The sequence below is a fragment of the Protomyctophum bolini genome (genome assembly GCF_963924005.1).
Source record: "Protomyctophum bolini genome assembly, chromosome: 17".
Classification (NCBI taxonomy): domain Eukaryota; kingdom Metazoa; phylum Chordata; class Actinopteri; order Myctophiformes; family Myctophidae; genus Protomyctophum; species Protomyctophum bolini.
In genome coordinates this window covers 39,878,219-39,893,432 of record NC_137878.1, presented here as the reverse complement: position 1 = coordinate 39,893,432, position 15,214 = coordinate 39,878,219, and the positions used below count along the sequence as shown (strand labels likewise).

General features: G+C 46.4%; 1 protein-coding gene across 5 annotated transcripts in view; it reads left to right on the top strand.

The window, feature by feature from the left end:
• Positions 1-15,214, top strand: part of pum1 (pumilio RNA-binding family member 1) — a 69,853-nt gene that overhangs the window by 27,268 nt on the left and 27,371 nt on the right. For 2 of the 5 annotated variants that reach the window (XM_080787037.1, XM_080787036.1), the window contains exons 8-12: positions 2,695-3,013; positions 4,561-4,654; positions 11,209-11,307; positions 13,485-13,627; positions 14,807-14,945. In XM_080787037.1, the coding sequence (XP_080643163.1) occupies positions 2,695-3,013; positions 4,561-4,654; positions 11,209-11,307; positions 13,485-13,627; positions 14,807-14,945 (794 nt within the window). Of the gene's footprint in view, positions 1-2,694; positions 3,029-4,560; positions 4,655-11,208; positions 11,308-13,484; positions 13,628-14,806; positions 14,946-15,214 lie in introns of all 5 variants that reach the window. The other 3 variants (XM_080787034.1, XM_080787033.1, XM_080787035.1) reach the window with 2 other exon arrangements.

Sequence of the window (15,214 nt, the reverse complement as noted above, 5' to 3'; positions counted from 1 at the left end):
TTCCTCAGTGGCTTCACAAAATATCTGTCTGACTGCCCCCCTGTGTGAAATCAACCCTCAAGGCTTTCTCACAGACATATGGGAGGGAACCCCCTCTCCTAGCTGGGCGGGGTTTTCCTTTTCTTTTACATGACTTGGGCATGTCATAATGAAGTAGACTCTAGAACAGTATTCCAGCAGTCAGCTCGTAGCATGCCTCGTTAGGCAATAGACTTTCAATCCATACCTCCTGGGTTGAGTGGGTTCGAATCCTTTCTGTGTCAGGGTTTAGTAATAGAGGGTTATGCACGTGACATTATCATCAAACCCGGAAGTTACGTAGTCAGGCCTACTGAGTGGCAAAAAAACTACTTTCTGGCCTTGACAGCCCTAGACATCCACACAGAAAAGTCCTGTCTGATTGCATTAACGGAGAATTCCATGCTAGAATGCTTTCTTATCTTTCTTACCTTTCTTTGTAGTTGTCACGTCCCCACCAAAGAGGTCCAGGTGTTTTTTTGTGCAAAAAGTCCTTATTGGCTATTTTCCCTACCATAAGCCCTCAATGAATTGCATTGCATTGAATGGGAATTGAATGGGGCTATGGGGTGTTATGCTAGTTCGCTTATTTCCATCGAAAGAAGTAGTAAAGTGTGCCGCTTGGGATATTATTTACATTATGAAGACAGGATATATACAAAGAAATTATAATTTTGAGCGATGGAACTAGCATAACGCCCCATAGCCCCATTCAATTCCCATTCAATTCAATGCAATTCATTGAGGGCTTATGGTAGGGGAAATAGCCAAAAATGAGTTTTTGCACAAAATAACACCTGGACCTCTTTGGTGGGGACGTAACGACTACAAAGAAAGGTAAGAAAGCCTTTTAGTATGGAATTCTCCTTTAAACTATGTTAAACTCACTTTGCCTGTTGCTTTGCCACTCGATGTGCCATTCACTTTAAGCATGCGCACACCCAAAACGATTAAGGTCGGTGAGGGGTCCCGTTTGTGTCTTTGTGTGGTGCCACTCTAAACTACAAGTACACGTCACACAAGACTAGTTGGACTTCAATGGCTGTTCCAACAACTGGTCCCAGAGCAGCTGGACTGCGTTAAGGTCAGGTGACTGACTGGGCAGAGCAGTAAAGAACAGTTCCTCCTCCTCCTCCATTATCTCTGGCACAGCTTTGATGTGTGTTTGGGCTCATTGTTACTCTGGAATGCAAAGTGGGCCCTAATGCTGTCTGGAGGCTGGACAATGACCCCAAACATGACACTGACTGACTGACTGACTGACTGACTGACTGACTGACTGACTGACTGACTGACTGACTGACTGACCAGCACCGATAGCAGAACATACATACAGATCATTTACAGTTTTAGGGGGGAGGGCTCAAATGTTTGACCCCATTGATGCACCCCCCTCCACCCATACACAACCAACCACTGGACTGTGGCAAAGGTCAGGTGTGGAAAACCGACCTTCCCAGCTCCCAAGAAAACCGCCATCCAAACAGTTGACTTTTCGATATTTTCTTTTTATTTTGTGTTCCTCACTTCTGGCCATTTCGGGTACAAAATCTCCAAGAGCGGAGAGGACTGAACATGAAAACAAAACTAGAACGAAAAAGTGAACTCTTACCTCAATGAACCCCAAACAAAAAACAAACGCTAACCTCAGAAAACAATATATAAACGGGGAAAACAAAAGATCAGCCCCCCTCCCTTATCTTTAGCTGAGAACCCGCTAGCGAAGTGGAACTTGGCAGGAGGTCATTCAAGTCGGACTGTGATCTGTCGGTTACAAAATCACACCTGTGTGAACTGAGTGGTGCAACTCTCTCTCTCTCTCTCTCTCTCTCATATTAGCAGGCAACAGTGCAGCACTATCCCTCTCTCTGTTTCTGGCACAACAGCGCCCCCTACTGGTACTCATTAGTCATATACTGGTGCTCATTAACGTCACATGAACACATAGGTGAACACGGACGGACATTGCTGTTCCTTGGAGTGGTTGCACCGCTCAAAAATCAGACCCGTCTGAGGTGGTCACCTCACCACCGAAAATCCAGACTATGAATGAGCCTTAAAGAACCACTTCACCACTTTTCAACCTATCTTCATATAATAGGTACTCACTAATAATCATGATAAAATGGCACGATTTTTTCCTACTCAGTCTGTGTCTCATAGGAGGGCTGTGTGGGCAGTTCAGAAACCGTCTTCCAGTGACATCATCATTAGGCAGATTTTTTTTAAACAAGATATTTTTACAAAAATGTTTGGATTTTCATTATCGTGAGAACGATGGCTTCCATTTCGCATTGCAACTTTTCAGGACTAGAAAGCCTGCAGTTTCTATTAGCTTGTATTCCCCATCGATGATGTCACTGGAAGACGGTTTCTGAACTGCCCACAGCCCTCGCATGAGACACAGACCGAGTAGAAAAGAATTGCACAATTTCTTCATGATTATTAGTGAGGAGGACATATTATATGAAGATAGGTTGAAAAGTGGTGAAGTGGTCCTTTAACACTAAAACAAAATGTGACTACAAATAAATGGCGTTTTATTCCTAAGACTATGAACTAAAACCAAAAACTGCCAAAATCAACAATTGTCAGATGTAAACATTATCATCATTACTCTTTTATTCATGTTGTTGTTTTATTTATTTATTCCATGGTCGACCTGTTGTCCTCCAGTCGTCCGCCGGGCAACATCATGCCACCCCAGGGCCCCGATGTGGGCGACCACATGCTGGGCATCGCCCCCCTCCACGGGGGGGTGGGGGGCGTGGACGGCGGGGGCATGGTGCCCATGGGAGGAGGAGGAGGGGGCGGAGGGGGCGGCGGGGGTCCCAAGCCCCCCCAGGAGGACTTCTCGGGGGGCGTGGAGCAAGGCGGCGTCACCATGGACCAAATGGAGTCTGTGATGGAGCCGCTGCAGTTTGACTACAACTCCCAGATGCCCATGGACTCCGCCCCCACCGTGGGCCTGTTTGACTACACCAATCAGCAGCAGGTACTGAGACACATGGTAGGGCTGGCTGTCACTGGTATGACATTTTTTTTACTTTTTATTACTCACCATTTATTATTGTCCTTGTATATAACGAATGATTTTGCAAAAATTGACGATTTTAATTGTGTGGCTTTTTTAAAGGGCCTTGTATTAAACATAAGTTGCACGAGGGCAGAGTCGATATTGAATATTAAAAAGAAATTAATGATGCGATGAATCTGTACTGTGTTTGTTAACCCATTAAGACCTGAGACTCTGCAAAATGTCTTCTAAATCATGGTTCTGTATCAGTGGTTCTCTCAAACTACCTCATGTCAAGGACCCCCAGAAATTATATGTAATAATTGGCCCGCCGACCCCCCCTATCTGAAAATATCTTGTTCCAGGGACCCCCCCCCAGAAGCAAAAGCAAAGACATGAGTCAAAGTGTTCGCTCTGACATACAGTAGTACATAGATAAACTTTCCTTAACCCATTCTAAAAATGTCTTCTATACATCCTGACAGTTTTCTGAAAAAGCTATGTTTCTATGTCTGTCGTTTTCAAAAATAGCAGAGTGGCGCCCTACGAGCTTGTAGGTGGGGTGGGGAGGGGGGCGAGAGACATGGCCAAAGCATTTCCGGGGGTCCCCAGCCAAAAACATTGAGAACCCCCCCCCCCTGCCCCAAAACAATGCAGTTTTAGACAGTGACATCTTATTTGGAACTTCCCAACGCGCAGAGCCTGCCAGCCATAACATTGGGAGAGAGACACAGAGAGAGAGCAGGGGAGGGGAGAGACCATAAAAATATATAACATTTCCGTGAAGCGACGGATGTTCATGTTGGTATCCTGGATGTAAATCATAACGTAAACATTGGTGTCTCTATGGCAGTGTGTGTGTGTGTGTGTGTGTGTGTGTGTGTGTGTGTGTGTGTGTTTTAAGACCTGCAGTGGAGTGGTGTCAGAATGTTTGATGTGTGAGACTGGTATAGTGGTATACAAAACAAACAGCACATACTAGTGTGTCCCCTCACACAAGATATATATAAGAGTGAAATATGGACATGAGGGTATTGATTTGAGCTCACTCTTTGTGGTCTCACTAACAGAGAGACTTTGCATAATATCAATATGCTACATGCCTGCCTGTCACTTGTTGTGGAGCAATAGAAAGCTCCGGTGGTTGTAAAGGGATTCTGTATTGTATATTTTAAAGGTATATTCAGTGATTTCACTCAGTAAGTGACTTTAGTTTTTGGCTGTGGGACCTAAGCCTTCGTCCAATCAGGATAGAGAGTCAAAAACGAAACCTAAGGTTTTTTTGACCCCCAGGGGTTAACTGGGGACAGGGAGGAACTCCTTATATGGTCAGCACACTCTATAGTAGAGAGGATTATCACAACAAAACAAAAAAATAAGTGATATTTGAATTAAGTGAAATCACTGAATATACCTTTAATGTATTGTACCTTTTTTTTGATTCATGGGTTTTGTATTATTGTTTGGACCCAATGTGTTATACATTTGTGTCAATAAAGTAACTAACTAACTGTGGTTCCGTGCAGCTCTTCCAGAGGAACAACGCTCTAGCAGTACAACAGCTGACAGCGGCCCAACAGCAGCAGTACGCCCTGGCCGCCGCGCAGCAGTCTCACATCGGTAAGAAACACTGTGTGTGTGTGTGTGTGTGTGGTGTCCATCCATCTTCAACCGCTTATCCGTAGTCGGGTCGCGGGGGCAACAGCTCCACCAGAGTGCTCCAGACTTCCCTCTCCTCCAGAGCAACATTATTGACTTCCTCCTGGGGGTGTGGTGTGCGCGCAATATGCTGCGTTCACACATCAACTAGTACCAACAAGGTCGAAACCCATTCAGCCCTGACGTCGAAATTTAAAAAAAAAGTTTTCTAAATCATGACAATTTTCTGAAGGATTTGAGGCGCATTTTAACGATTTAAAAAAAAATAGCAGACCTACAAGTTCATAGCGCCACTCGGTGGCGTGCTATGAGCTTGTAGATACAGTCTAAAAGGTCTTGAATCAAACCCCTCGCCCCAGACAGTAAAAGGTCTTGAATCAAACCCCTCGCCCCAGACAGTAAAAGGTCTTGAATCAAACCCCTCGCCCCAGACAGTAAAAGGTCTTGAATCAAACCCCTCAAAGCCCCAGACAGTAAAAGGTCTTGAATCAAACCCCTCAAAGCCCCAGACAGTAAAAGGTCTTGTCGTTATTCATCTTTTTCTGTGCGACGCTGACAGCTCGTCACCACGATGATCTGAATTGGCTGAATGTTCCTCAGGCCCTAATTGGGCCCAACGGCTATAATTCAATTAAGAGACGACTGACTCGATCCGAATCCAATTACGCCATAACCAAATACTTGGACAGAAACTGGAACAGCGCTCAAACCAGTGGGCCAAAAGAGCAAACATCAGCACTGTCAAAATTCTGGGTTTTTTCCTTCCTCTCCTTTGAGGCTCACTTCTGACAGTGACAGTGGAGAGACGGCAGCAGGCGTGCGTATGCGTTTACTGCGCGCGTTTACTGCACGCGTACAGTGCGTTTGGATAGGACCCAAATATATGTCAATGATACCAGCTACACCAGACGCACGGATATACCGCGGGCCATCCTACGCGTGCTCTAAACATAGGATCGGTTCAAATTTCTTTACGTGCGTATAATGCCCCCATGCGCACGTATCTATATATCCTCCCGGAAGGTCATATCCTCCCGGAAGGTCAAACCTGCTGTGCGCCACAGATCTGGTGTAGCCGGGGGGGGGCATTTCGCACGCATACTTTGTGCGCGCAGTGCGCTTGCGTCAAACGCACACATGCCCCGGTGTAGCTTGGCCGAGAGAGAGAGAGAGACAGAGAGAGACCCAGTGACAGTGGAGAGAGAGAGAGAGAGAGAGAGAGAGAGAGACCGAGACCGGAAACACGACGATAAAAGCAGTTTGGTTTTCCTCCAACCAGTGGCCAGGGGACCACCAGTGGTCCTTGGACGTGGTCCCAGGTGGTCCCTCTTGAGTGTAAAAGTTAAAGTTATTGTTAGGCATGGAGGGCGGTAGCAGCAGCGCCGCTTGCAAGATGATTTTTTTCTTTAAACTGTTAACCCATTCTGACCTGAGATCAGATTCATACGAGGTTTCCACTGGACACACACTGGTCTGATTAACCCATTCTGACCTGAGATCAGATTCTAAAAAATGTCAGTCGTTCTTCGATTTTTCAAAAATAGCAGACCTACAAGCTCGTAGCGCGCCACTCGGTGGCGCGCTACGAGCTTGTAGATCTGCTATTTTTCAACAGCTAAAGCATGACATGATGCTAACACCAAAATGGGTTCCCGTTCAGAATGGGTTAATTCATATCATCAGTGCTTCGATGTATGAACTAAAACCACCAGAGTCCCACCAGCTTTTTTTTTTTTTTTTTTTCACTTAATTTTTATTGAAGGAAGAACAGACGGACAAAAACTCAACTAACAAAACAATACGGGAAAGAAAAAGAAAAAAGACAGAAAGTAAAAGCAAAAAGGCTGCATTTTTCATATTACAATAAACATTCAATGAAATTCTATTGCAATATCGCTAGGCTGAGAGAAGAGATTCCACTTTTCCCATTTTTTATAGAATTTATCCTCTTGTAGTCTCAGTATGAATGTTAGTTTTTCCATAGAATACAGTTCCTCAACAATGTCCATCCATTGATCTTTCGTTGGTGGGTCCTGTTGGTACCAGCGTCGTGTGATTGCTTTTTTACTTGATGCTAAGAGGATCTTGATTAAATATTTATCATGTGTTAGAAACTCTTCAGGGATATTTCCCAACAGTAGAAAAGAAACAGACAGAGGTATACCAGCTTTTATTTTATCATAAGCGGAAAGCTTCCCAGACCTTTGACTTTGTGTTTTTAATTTGACCCTTCACATTGCTTAATTCACAATCAGCGTTTTACGTTGTGTGAAATCTACTGCAGGTCATGAGTTCCAGATCAGTGTTTTGTGTGAAAAAAAAAACCCCACTTCTGGTCATCAGGGATGCCAGATCTGTGGGAGAGAAACGAGCAAACGGGTCTATGAAAACGAGCCCAAAAGAAACAACAACAAGACCACGCGAGCAGCGGCTATAGTTAACATTTCATCGTCACGTACATCGGCTTATTTGAAACTGGCCGATCTACAAGCTCACGGCACGTCCCAAGCTTGTGGATCTGCTATTTTCTAAAAAGAAAAAGAAATCTTTGACAAAAATGTGAGCTATGTGGAATGTTTTTGGAACATTTTAGCAACGCAAACCTTGTATGAGCTGGTCGCTGGTAAGGAAAGGAAAGGTACCATGTTTACCCAGGGTAACTGGACTAAGGAAAGGAAAGGTACCATGTTTACCCAGGGTAAGTGGACTAAGGAAAGGAAAGGTACCATGTTTACCCAGGGTAACTGGACTAAGGAAAGGAAAGGTACTATGTTTACCCAGGGTAACTGGACTAAGGAAAGGAAAGGTACTATGTTTACCCAGGGTAACTGGACTAAGGAAAGGAAAGGTACTATGTTTACCCAGGGTAACTGGACTAAGGAAAGGAAAGGTACTATGTTTACCCAGGGTAACTGGACTAAGGAAAGGAAAGGTACTATGTTTACCCAGGGTAACTGGACTAAGGAAAGGAAAGGTACTATGTTTACCCAGGGTAACTGCAGGACTAAGGAAAGGAAAGGTACTATGTTTACCCAGGGTAACTGGACTAAGGAAAGGAAAGGTACTGTGTTTACCCAGGGTAACTGGACTAAGGAAAGGAAAGGTACTATGTTTACCCAGGGTAACTGGACTAAGGAAAGGAAAGGTACTATGTTTACCCTGCAGGGTAACTGGACTAAGGAAAGGAGAGGTACTATGTTTACCCAGGGTAACTGGACTAAGGAAAGGAAAGGTACTATGTTTACCCAGGGTAACTGGACTAAGGAAAGGAAAGGTACTATGTTTACCCAGGGTAACTGGACTAAGGGAAGGAAAGGTACTATGTTTACCCAGGGTAACTGGACCAAGGGAAGGAAAGGTACTATGTTTACCCAGGGTAACTGGACTAAGGAAAGGAAAGGTACTATGTTTACCCAGGGTAACTGGACTAAGGAAAGGAAAGGTACTATGTTTACCCAGGGTAACTGGACTAAGGAAAGGAAAGGTACTATGTTTACCCAGGGTAACTGGACTAAGGAAAGGAAAGGTACTATGTTTACCATGCAGGGTAACTGGACTAAGGAAAGGAAAGGTACTATGTTTACCCTGCAGGGTAACTGGACTAAGCTCAAGAACTTGTTTACAGCCAGGCCCTGCTCATAGAACATTTCATGGTAGAGGTTCAATGCCTTGTCCATAAAGGGCACTTCAGCGGTGTTAATTTTAACGTGCCGGTCCGGGGATACGAACTATAGCGACCTTCCGATATCAAGAACGCTCCGCAAACTGTTCGGCCACCACAGATCGGGTGGTGGTGGTCCATGGACAAATGCATATGAATTTAGGCGGTCATGTTTGAGAATCACTGGTTTTAAAAACGTAAGAAGCAAGCCCAAAATAAGCAACTACACTTTTTGGAACCCAGCCCAGAGAAACCCAATCAATCCGCAACAACTACCAAATATTTACAAGTGACTTTACAGAAAAAAACAAGCCCCAACGTCGCTTATAATAAGCGGAACATGGCAACAGTGCCGGTCATCATGACTTAAGTGCTATGACCAGTCGGTCAGTTAAACAGTTAAAACCTGAACGTGGACTGTATTCTGTCCAGATGGTTGTCTTGTCTCCCATGGCAGATGTACAAGCAGCATCAATCAAAAAAAAGAAAAGAAAGGCCGGTAATTATAGCATCATTGGCTGTCCGTTGCCCTGACCGTGGTCATAAGAAGGACCTCTTCTTCTCGTCTACGTCTCAGATGTAACGAAACTGGAACGGTGACAAGAAATTACAGGAGAGGAGGAGGAGGAGGAGGAGAAAGAAAAGTAGGCCAATTTGAGGACTCATTGAATTAGAGAATGCACCGCTTGTTGTTGAGCAGATTGAGCTCAATGTAAATGCTATAGAAGGCAGGTGACTGCTAAGATTTAATTAAATGGCAGATGGGGTGTGTGTGTGTGTGTGTGTGTGGAGCTGACATTCTGCGACACACAGACAAAAAAAACGTGACATCCCACGCTTATCTTCTCCTATAACCGCCACCTCCAGTCCGACTCCCATCGGCACCGGCCCGTCTTTCACGGCCTCTAAAAGAACACGAGGGAAATGTTCAGGGTTCTGTCCAGTAACACGCTCCCTCACATAAACGTACAGGTCAGCAGGAATTGCGATCCTCAGGGAATATTATATATATACGATCCACAGGGAAGCTGTCGGAGCCTTTTTCCCTGAGACATCCGGGACAACGCGCTACCACGCCACACGTCCTATAGACTCCTCTCCCTCTCCTGGCTCCCTAAACTGTGGAACAAACAACGCGTTCCACGCCACACGTCCTATAGACTCCTCTCCCTCTCCTGGCTCCCCAACTGTGGAACAAACAACGCGCTACCACGCCACACGTCCTATAGACTCCTCTCCCTCTCCTGGCTCCCCAAACTGTGGAACAAACTCCCCCCATATTGCAGTTAGAAGAACTCTGTATAGACTCACTCCCAAACTTTCGCCATTTATTTTAGTCCCTCCACGGGACGGAGTTGTCCCGCCATAGTAGTTCCGGAGTGGTTCCTCCAACGGATTGTGTGGCCCCGGTCTTTTCCCTAGTGGGACTGATCCAGGGTAGCTAGTAGCTACTGGGACGTAAGGGTCGATTCATACTCCTATTTTAGAGCCGAATAAAAGTCGGTTCGGCGCTGTAGAGACTACAATTTGACGTCATTTGAGGTTCGGGGGGGCGGGTACCGTCCTAAAGTCGGCTCTTCGGTGCTACTGAAATTTTCTGACGAGCCGAAATCATTTCGGCACTACAGCACTTTCGGCCCTTAGTCGGGACTTGATCAACTGGGTCACCCGAGTGAGGGGTATATGATGTTGGGAGACCCAAAACCCCGAAAATTAAGAGCGTCTGCATAAATGCCTAAATTGTAAATGTGATGCTAGGTGAATGTAAGTTTGATCGTTTGCTCCCAGCGTTGATCATTCAAAGATTCAAAGAGTTTTTATTATTTTAAATTTTTCAAAAATAGCAGACCTATACAAGTTCATAGCGTGGCACTCGGTGTCACGCTATGAGCTTGTAGATCTGCTATTTTTCAATAGCTAACGTATAACATAATGCTTTAAATCACCAAAAGGGGTTCCCGCCCTGAAATGGGTTATAACCAGCAGGTGGAAAAGAAAATAATAATTTTAAAGATTTCAAAAAGATAAATAAATAGCAGATCTACAGGCTCACAGTCCGTCACGATGGAACATCTGTGTAAGCTTGTAGATTGTCCATTCGTCCTACGACAGTGTGTATATATATAGGCCGGGCATAAGTGGTTAGAACATCTATTTATAATTGATAGGTTTGGTTGTGTGTACAGACTACAGACGGAGCCCAAAGTTGAACCCCAGTAGAGTTCTTTGTTTTGTATAAGCATTTTATTTTTTCTCTCCATCTGAGCCTCCAGTGTACAATCTGCTGAATCAATACGTTCTCAAAGCGAGGACACGTTATGCAATCTAAGGCTTAATTTAAACTCTCGTCGTCCCGTGACGGTGTCCCTCGTTGGCGAGACACACTCACCGCTGTACTACGAAGCATAAACTAGGCTTAATTAATTAACTCTCTGGTAGAGAGTCCTTGAGCCGAGCCTCAAGCCTCCCAGTCTCTCTCTCTCTGTCTCTGTGCATATTTAGGGTCCCAGAAAGTGTGTATACAAACTGATAATATCGTCGCTGTTGGGTGAGAAAACTCGTATGAAACCACAACCTTCGCTTGATATTATTGTTGTACGATGAAGTAAAGCATTAATATATATTGAAATGTGGAAAAAGACAAGGTTTTTGCCCATGCAGTTACTGTCGAGCAGGAACCTCTTCACGCCATATTTTAAAGTTTTTTTGTCTGTGTGTGGTGACTGTTCCAGGTCTGGCTCCAGCGTCCGTACCCAACCCGTACATCATCAGTGCATGGTGTCTCTGGTTCTGACCTATGTCTGTGGTTCTGACCCGTGTGTGTGTGTGTGTGTGTCTGTATTGTGTGTTCCAGGTCTGGCTCCAGCGTTCGTGCCCAACCCGTACATCATCAGTGCCGCTCCGCCCGGGACAGACCCCTACGCAGCCGGACTGGCCGCCGCCGCCACCTTGGGTGAGAGAGACACACGCATGTGCAGGAAAACACGCACACACACACACACACACACACACACACGCGATAAACTACACAACTGTGGCGATCCGCCATAATAATATAAAAATACATAGTCTTTACATACACAATAATCCATCTAAAGGTACAGACATATTAAAGAAACGGTCTAATATCAAAGTTGTCTCCAGCTTGCATGAAACTAGTGGCAACTGGACTGTCCTAAATGTCACTTCAATGTTCAGTTATGCACGTCTTCAGAGCACGCACACACACACACACACGCACACACACACACACACACACACACACGCACGCACACACACGCACGCACGCACGCACGCGCACACACACACACACACACACACACACACACACACACACACACACACACACACGCCTCTGTGCACACACTCCACCCTGACAGCTCTGCTCGCGGGTGCGTTTGTTTAAGGGCCATTAAAGTGGTGTTTGGCTGGAGTTTGCACTCCATTTATTGACCTTTTATTTATTCAGGGAACACCGTTGAGAGCAAGCTCTCTCTCTTTCAAGGACGCCCTGAGAGCACACACAACAAAGTGTGTGTGAGCTTGTAGCAGATGTACAAGCTCATAGCACGGCACCGAGTGCCACGCTACGAGCTTGTAGATCTGCTATTTTCTTTTCAATGGACGATTTGGTTGAGAAACAGTGGGATATCTATACAGCAGTGATCTTAGCCCATATCCCACCCAAAACAACAGTGGGCCCCCAGGTAGATGATTCTACGTCAGGGCGGGTGGTCCCTGTTTGTAGAATCGTCTTCAGGTTTAAATGGGTTAAGATATTTTGCTTGGGGGGGTGGGTCCCTAACCTGACTTTGCCAGCTGGGGGCGGTATTGGGTAACCATGTTCCTCAACACAGCAACCATGTGGGATCTCTCAGGGAGTTGAGCTATAACGCCGAACCGCTCCGTACCGAACCAATCAGCGTGAGCTAAGGGGCGGGATATGTGCGAAACCGGATGTGAAGCTATATAGACACGTCGATATGATTGGTTGTGTTTGCACGCCCACACGGTGATAGACAGACGGTCCCATCCAATCATCTACCAAGTATCTTGAAAAAAAGAAACAGCCCCGTCATCGAATTGCCTCCCGAGATCCCAGGTCCCAATAAGCTGTGAAACAAACTTGTGTAGCAAGCTTCTTGGATCTGGCAGCGTCAGGTTAGGGGGTCCCAAGGAAGGCCCTCAAAGACCCTTTGTGGGGTCTCCGGACCCCTGGCTCTACCAACACGAGACCTAAATCTGCAATTAAAATAACGTAATAATAAACTTTTCTCCAGGCGTTCATTCAGGCATATTTTCGCGCCTGCTTGTGTTTATTTTTGATCTCTCGACAAGCAGCGAGAAAGAACAGAGCTGTTCCTTTTTTTTATTAATAGCAGATGATTCATTTCATCATTTCAGCAGCAGCAGCTGGTGGTGGTTTTGGGCAGACCCTTTCTGTCCTGCAGCAGCTTTTATGTCGGTTACAGTGTGTCTGTTTCCACGCCTCATGTCGGTTACAGTGTGTCTGTTTCCACGCCTCATGTCGGTTACAGTGTGTCTGTTTCCACGCCTCATGTCGGTTACAGTGTGTCTGTTTCCACGCCTCATGTCGGTTACAGTGTGTCTGTTTCCACGCCTCTCTCCGTGGGCCTGAATGGAGATGATCAATCGGCGACCGATCAGTGATCGGCAGGTATTCACTCCAAATGACTACGATCGGGTTCATCGCCAACTTTCCCCTTATCTGGAGAAACCCATAGACTAGAGACGACTGTACACAGCACCACTCTGTTCAGACCAGTCTGATTTTACAATATAAATTGGGTTCCTTGAAATTGGCAACAAAGTCTTATGCACACCTGTATGCTCTGAGGCGGGTGCGTAGGCAGGTCTGCACTATGCAATACAAACTTTATTGGCAACGTTTCGGTCCTAAAGACCTTCTTCAGGCATCTGGAGAGACGCCTAAGACGCCTGAAGAAGGTCTTTGACCAAAACGTTCAAAATATGACAAAAAAATCTTCTCTTATGGAGGGTTCCCCCTGGCACTATCATTTTCAAATGGGGGTCCGCTGGGGCTAATAAGTGTCAATTTTGGGGTCCTTGACATGGAATGGAGCTAATGTTGTGCACTGTTTTGCACAGGCCCTGCAGTGATGCCACCTCAGTACTATGGCGTGACTCCCTGGGGCGTGTACCCCGCCAACCTGTTCCAGCAGCAAGCGGCCGCCGCCAACAACTCAGCCAATCAGCAGGCCCAGAACCAAGGACAACAGAACCAACAGCAGGTAAGGTATACCCAACCCACCCGACCCACCCGCCCGGGGTCTATTGGGCCTTAGGCTATAGAGCATATATGTCAAACTCAAGGCCCAATCAGGCCCGTGAATGAATTATCTTTGACCCGCGGGATGATATTTAATTAGTATTAGAACTGGCCCTCTGGTATATTGCACAGACCACCATAACACTACAAGTCCCACAATGCACTGCGAGTGCATTGTCACGTATCGAGGGCCCGCAAGCATGTGTCTTCTCTTCACTATTGATCAGCAGTGAAAGTATATCACTTGTGGTCAACTTTCAGCTACCCCTCTCTCCTCCAAAAATGGCCCGTGTGTTGAAACACAGTCCGGCCCTCGCTATAGAGCGTCGCAGTCCAGCCCCCTACCAGGGCCCAGGAAATGATTCTCTGTTCATTTTCCTCATAGACATTTCAAAAGGTATTTATTTAAAGACGTTTACGCCGCTGGACAAAGCCAACTCGAGTCGTGACAACTCATGACAACAAACACATTTTTTTTGGGCCGAACAAATAATTAGAAAGAAGAAAAAAACGGCAGGTTACAACAGGTTGTTTTTCTTCTTTGTAATTATTTGATTGGTCCAAAATATTGTGTTTGTTGTCATGAGTTGTCACGACTCGAGTTGGCTTTGTCCGCGGCGTAACCGTCTTTAAATAAATACCGATTTTGAAATGTCTATGAGGAAAACTGCATTGGGAATTATTTCCTGGGCCTGGCGTCGTCATGAAAGGGGGGCGGGACTGGGCCTGGTGTCGTCATGCGACGCTCTATAGGACCGGCTGGCCCCCCAGCCCGCCGGTCAAAGACTTGTCCTGTTGGCCCATTTGAAGCTGAAGGGGTTTTCCTCTCAGAAGGGCTACTCTCTGTCCCACTTGATGATGCGTGTTCAGTTTGGCCCATCGTGGATTCAAGTTCTCAGTCACCACGACTGATCTCACTCATTTGGGTTCCATAGAAGCCAGCGTGTCTCCAGTGAAAGCACGCTGCGCACCGCCACTCTACAAGCTCACAACACGTCACAGTGTGACGTGTTGTGAGCTGAGCTTCTCCATTGACTTGTTCATATCTTTTAGGTGTGTTGCATTGTAGATTAAACTATCAGAAATGCTCATATCAGTGTGTGTGTGTGTGTGTGCGTGTGCGTGTGTGTTGGACCTATAGGTGATGCGTGCCGGAGGGAACCAGCGACCCCTGACCCCGAGCCAGGGTCAGCAGAGTCAGCAGAACGATCAGCTGGTAGCGGCCGCCGCGGTCAACTCAGCGCTGGCCTTCGGACAGGGACTGGCAGCCGGCGTGCCTGGTGAGTAACACCACCAGGGGGCTCCACCGGACAGGGACTGGCAGCCGGCGTGCCTGGTGAGTGACACCGGGGCTCCACCGGGCGCGTCTCCGTCACAGAATGTTCCCTTTTTAATCAATGAAGGGTGGCTCCACTGCCCGCGTTGTGTTGCGTCTCCATTAAAAATCGCCCCGGTTCGTTTTTTGACGCACGTGACGGAGACGCAACGCGCCCGGTGGAGCCCTGGTGTAACCCGGGAGCGAAGTGTACTCGGATACAGGTCGCTGGAA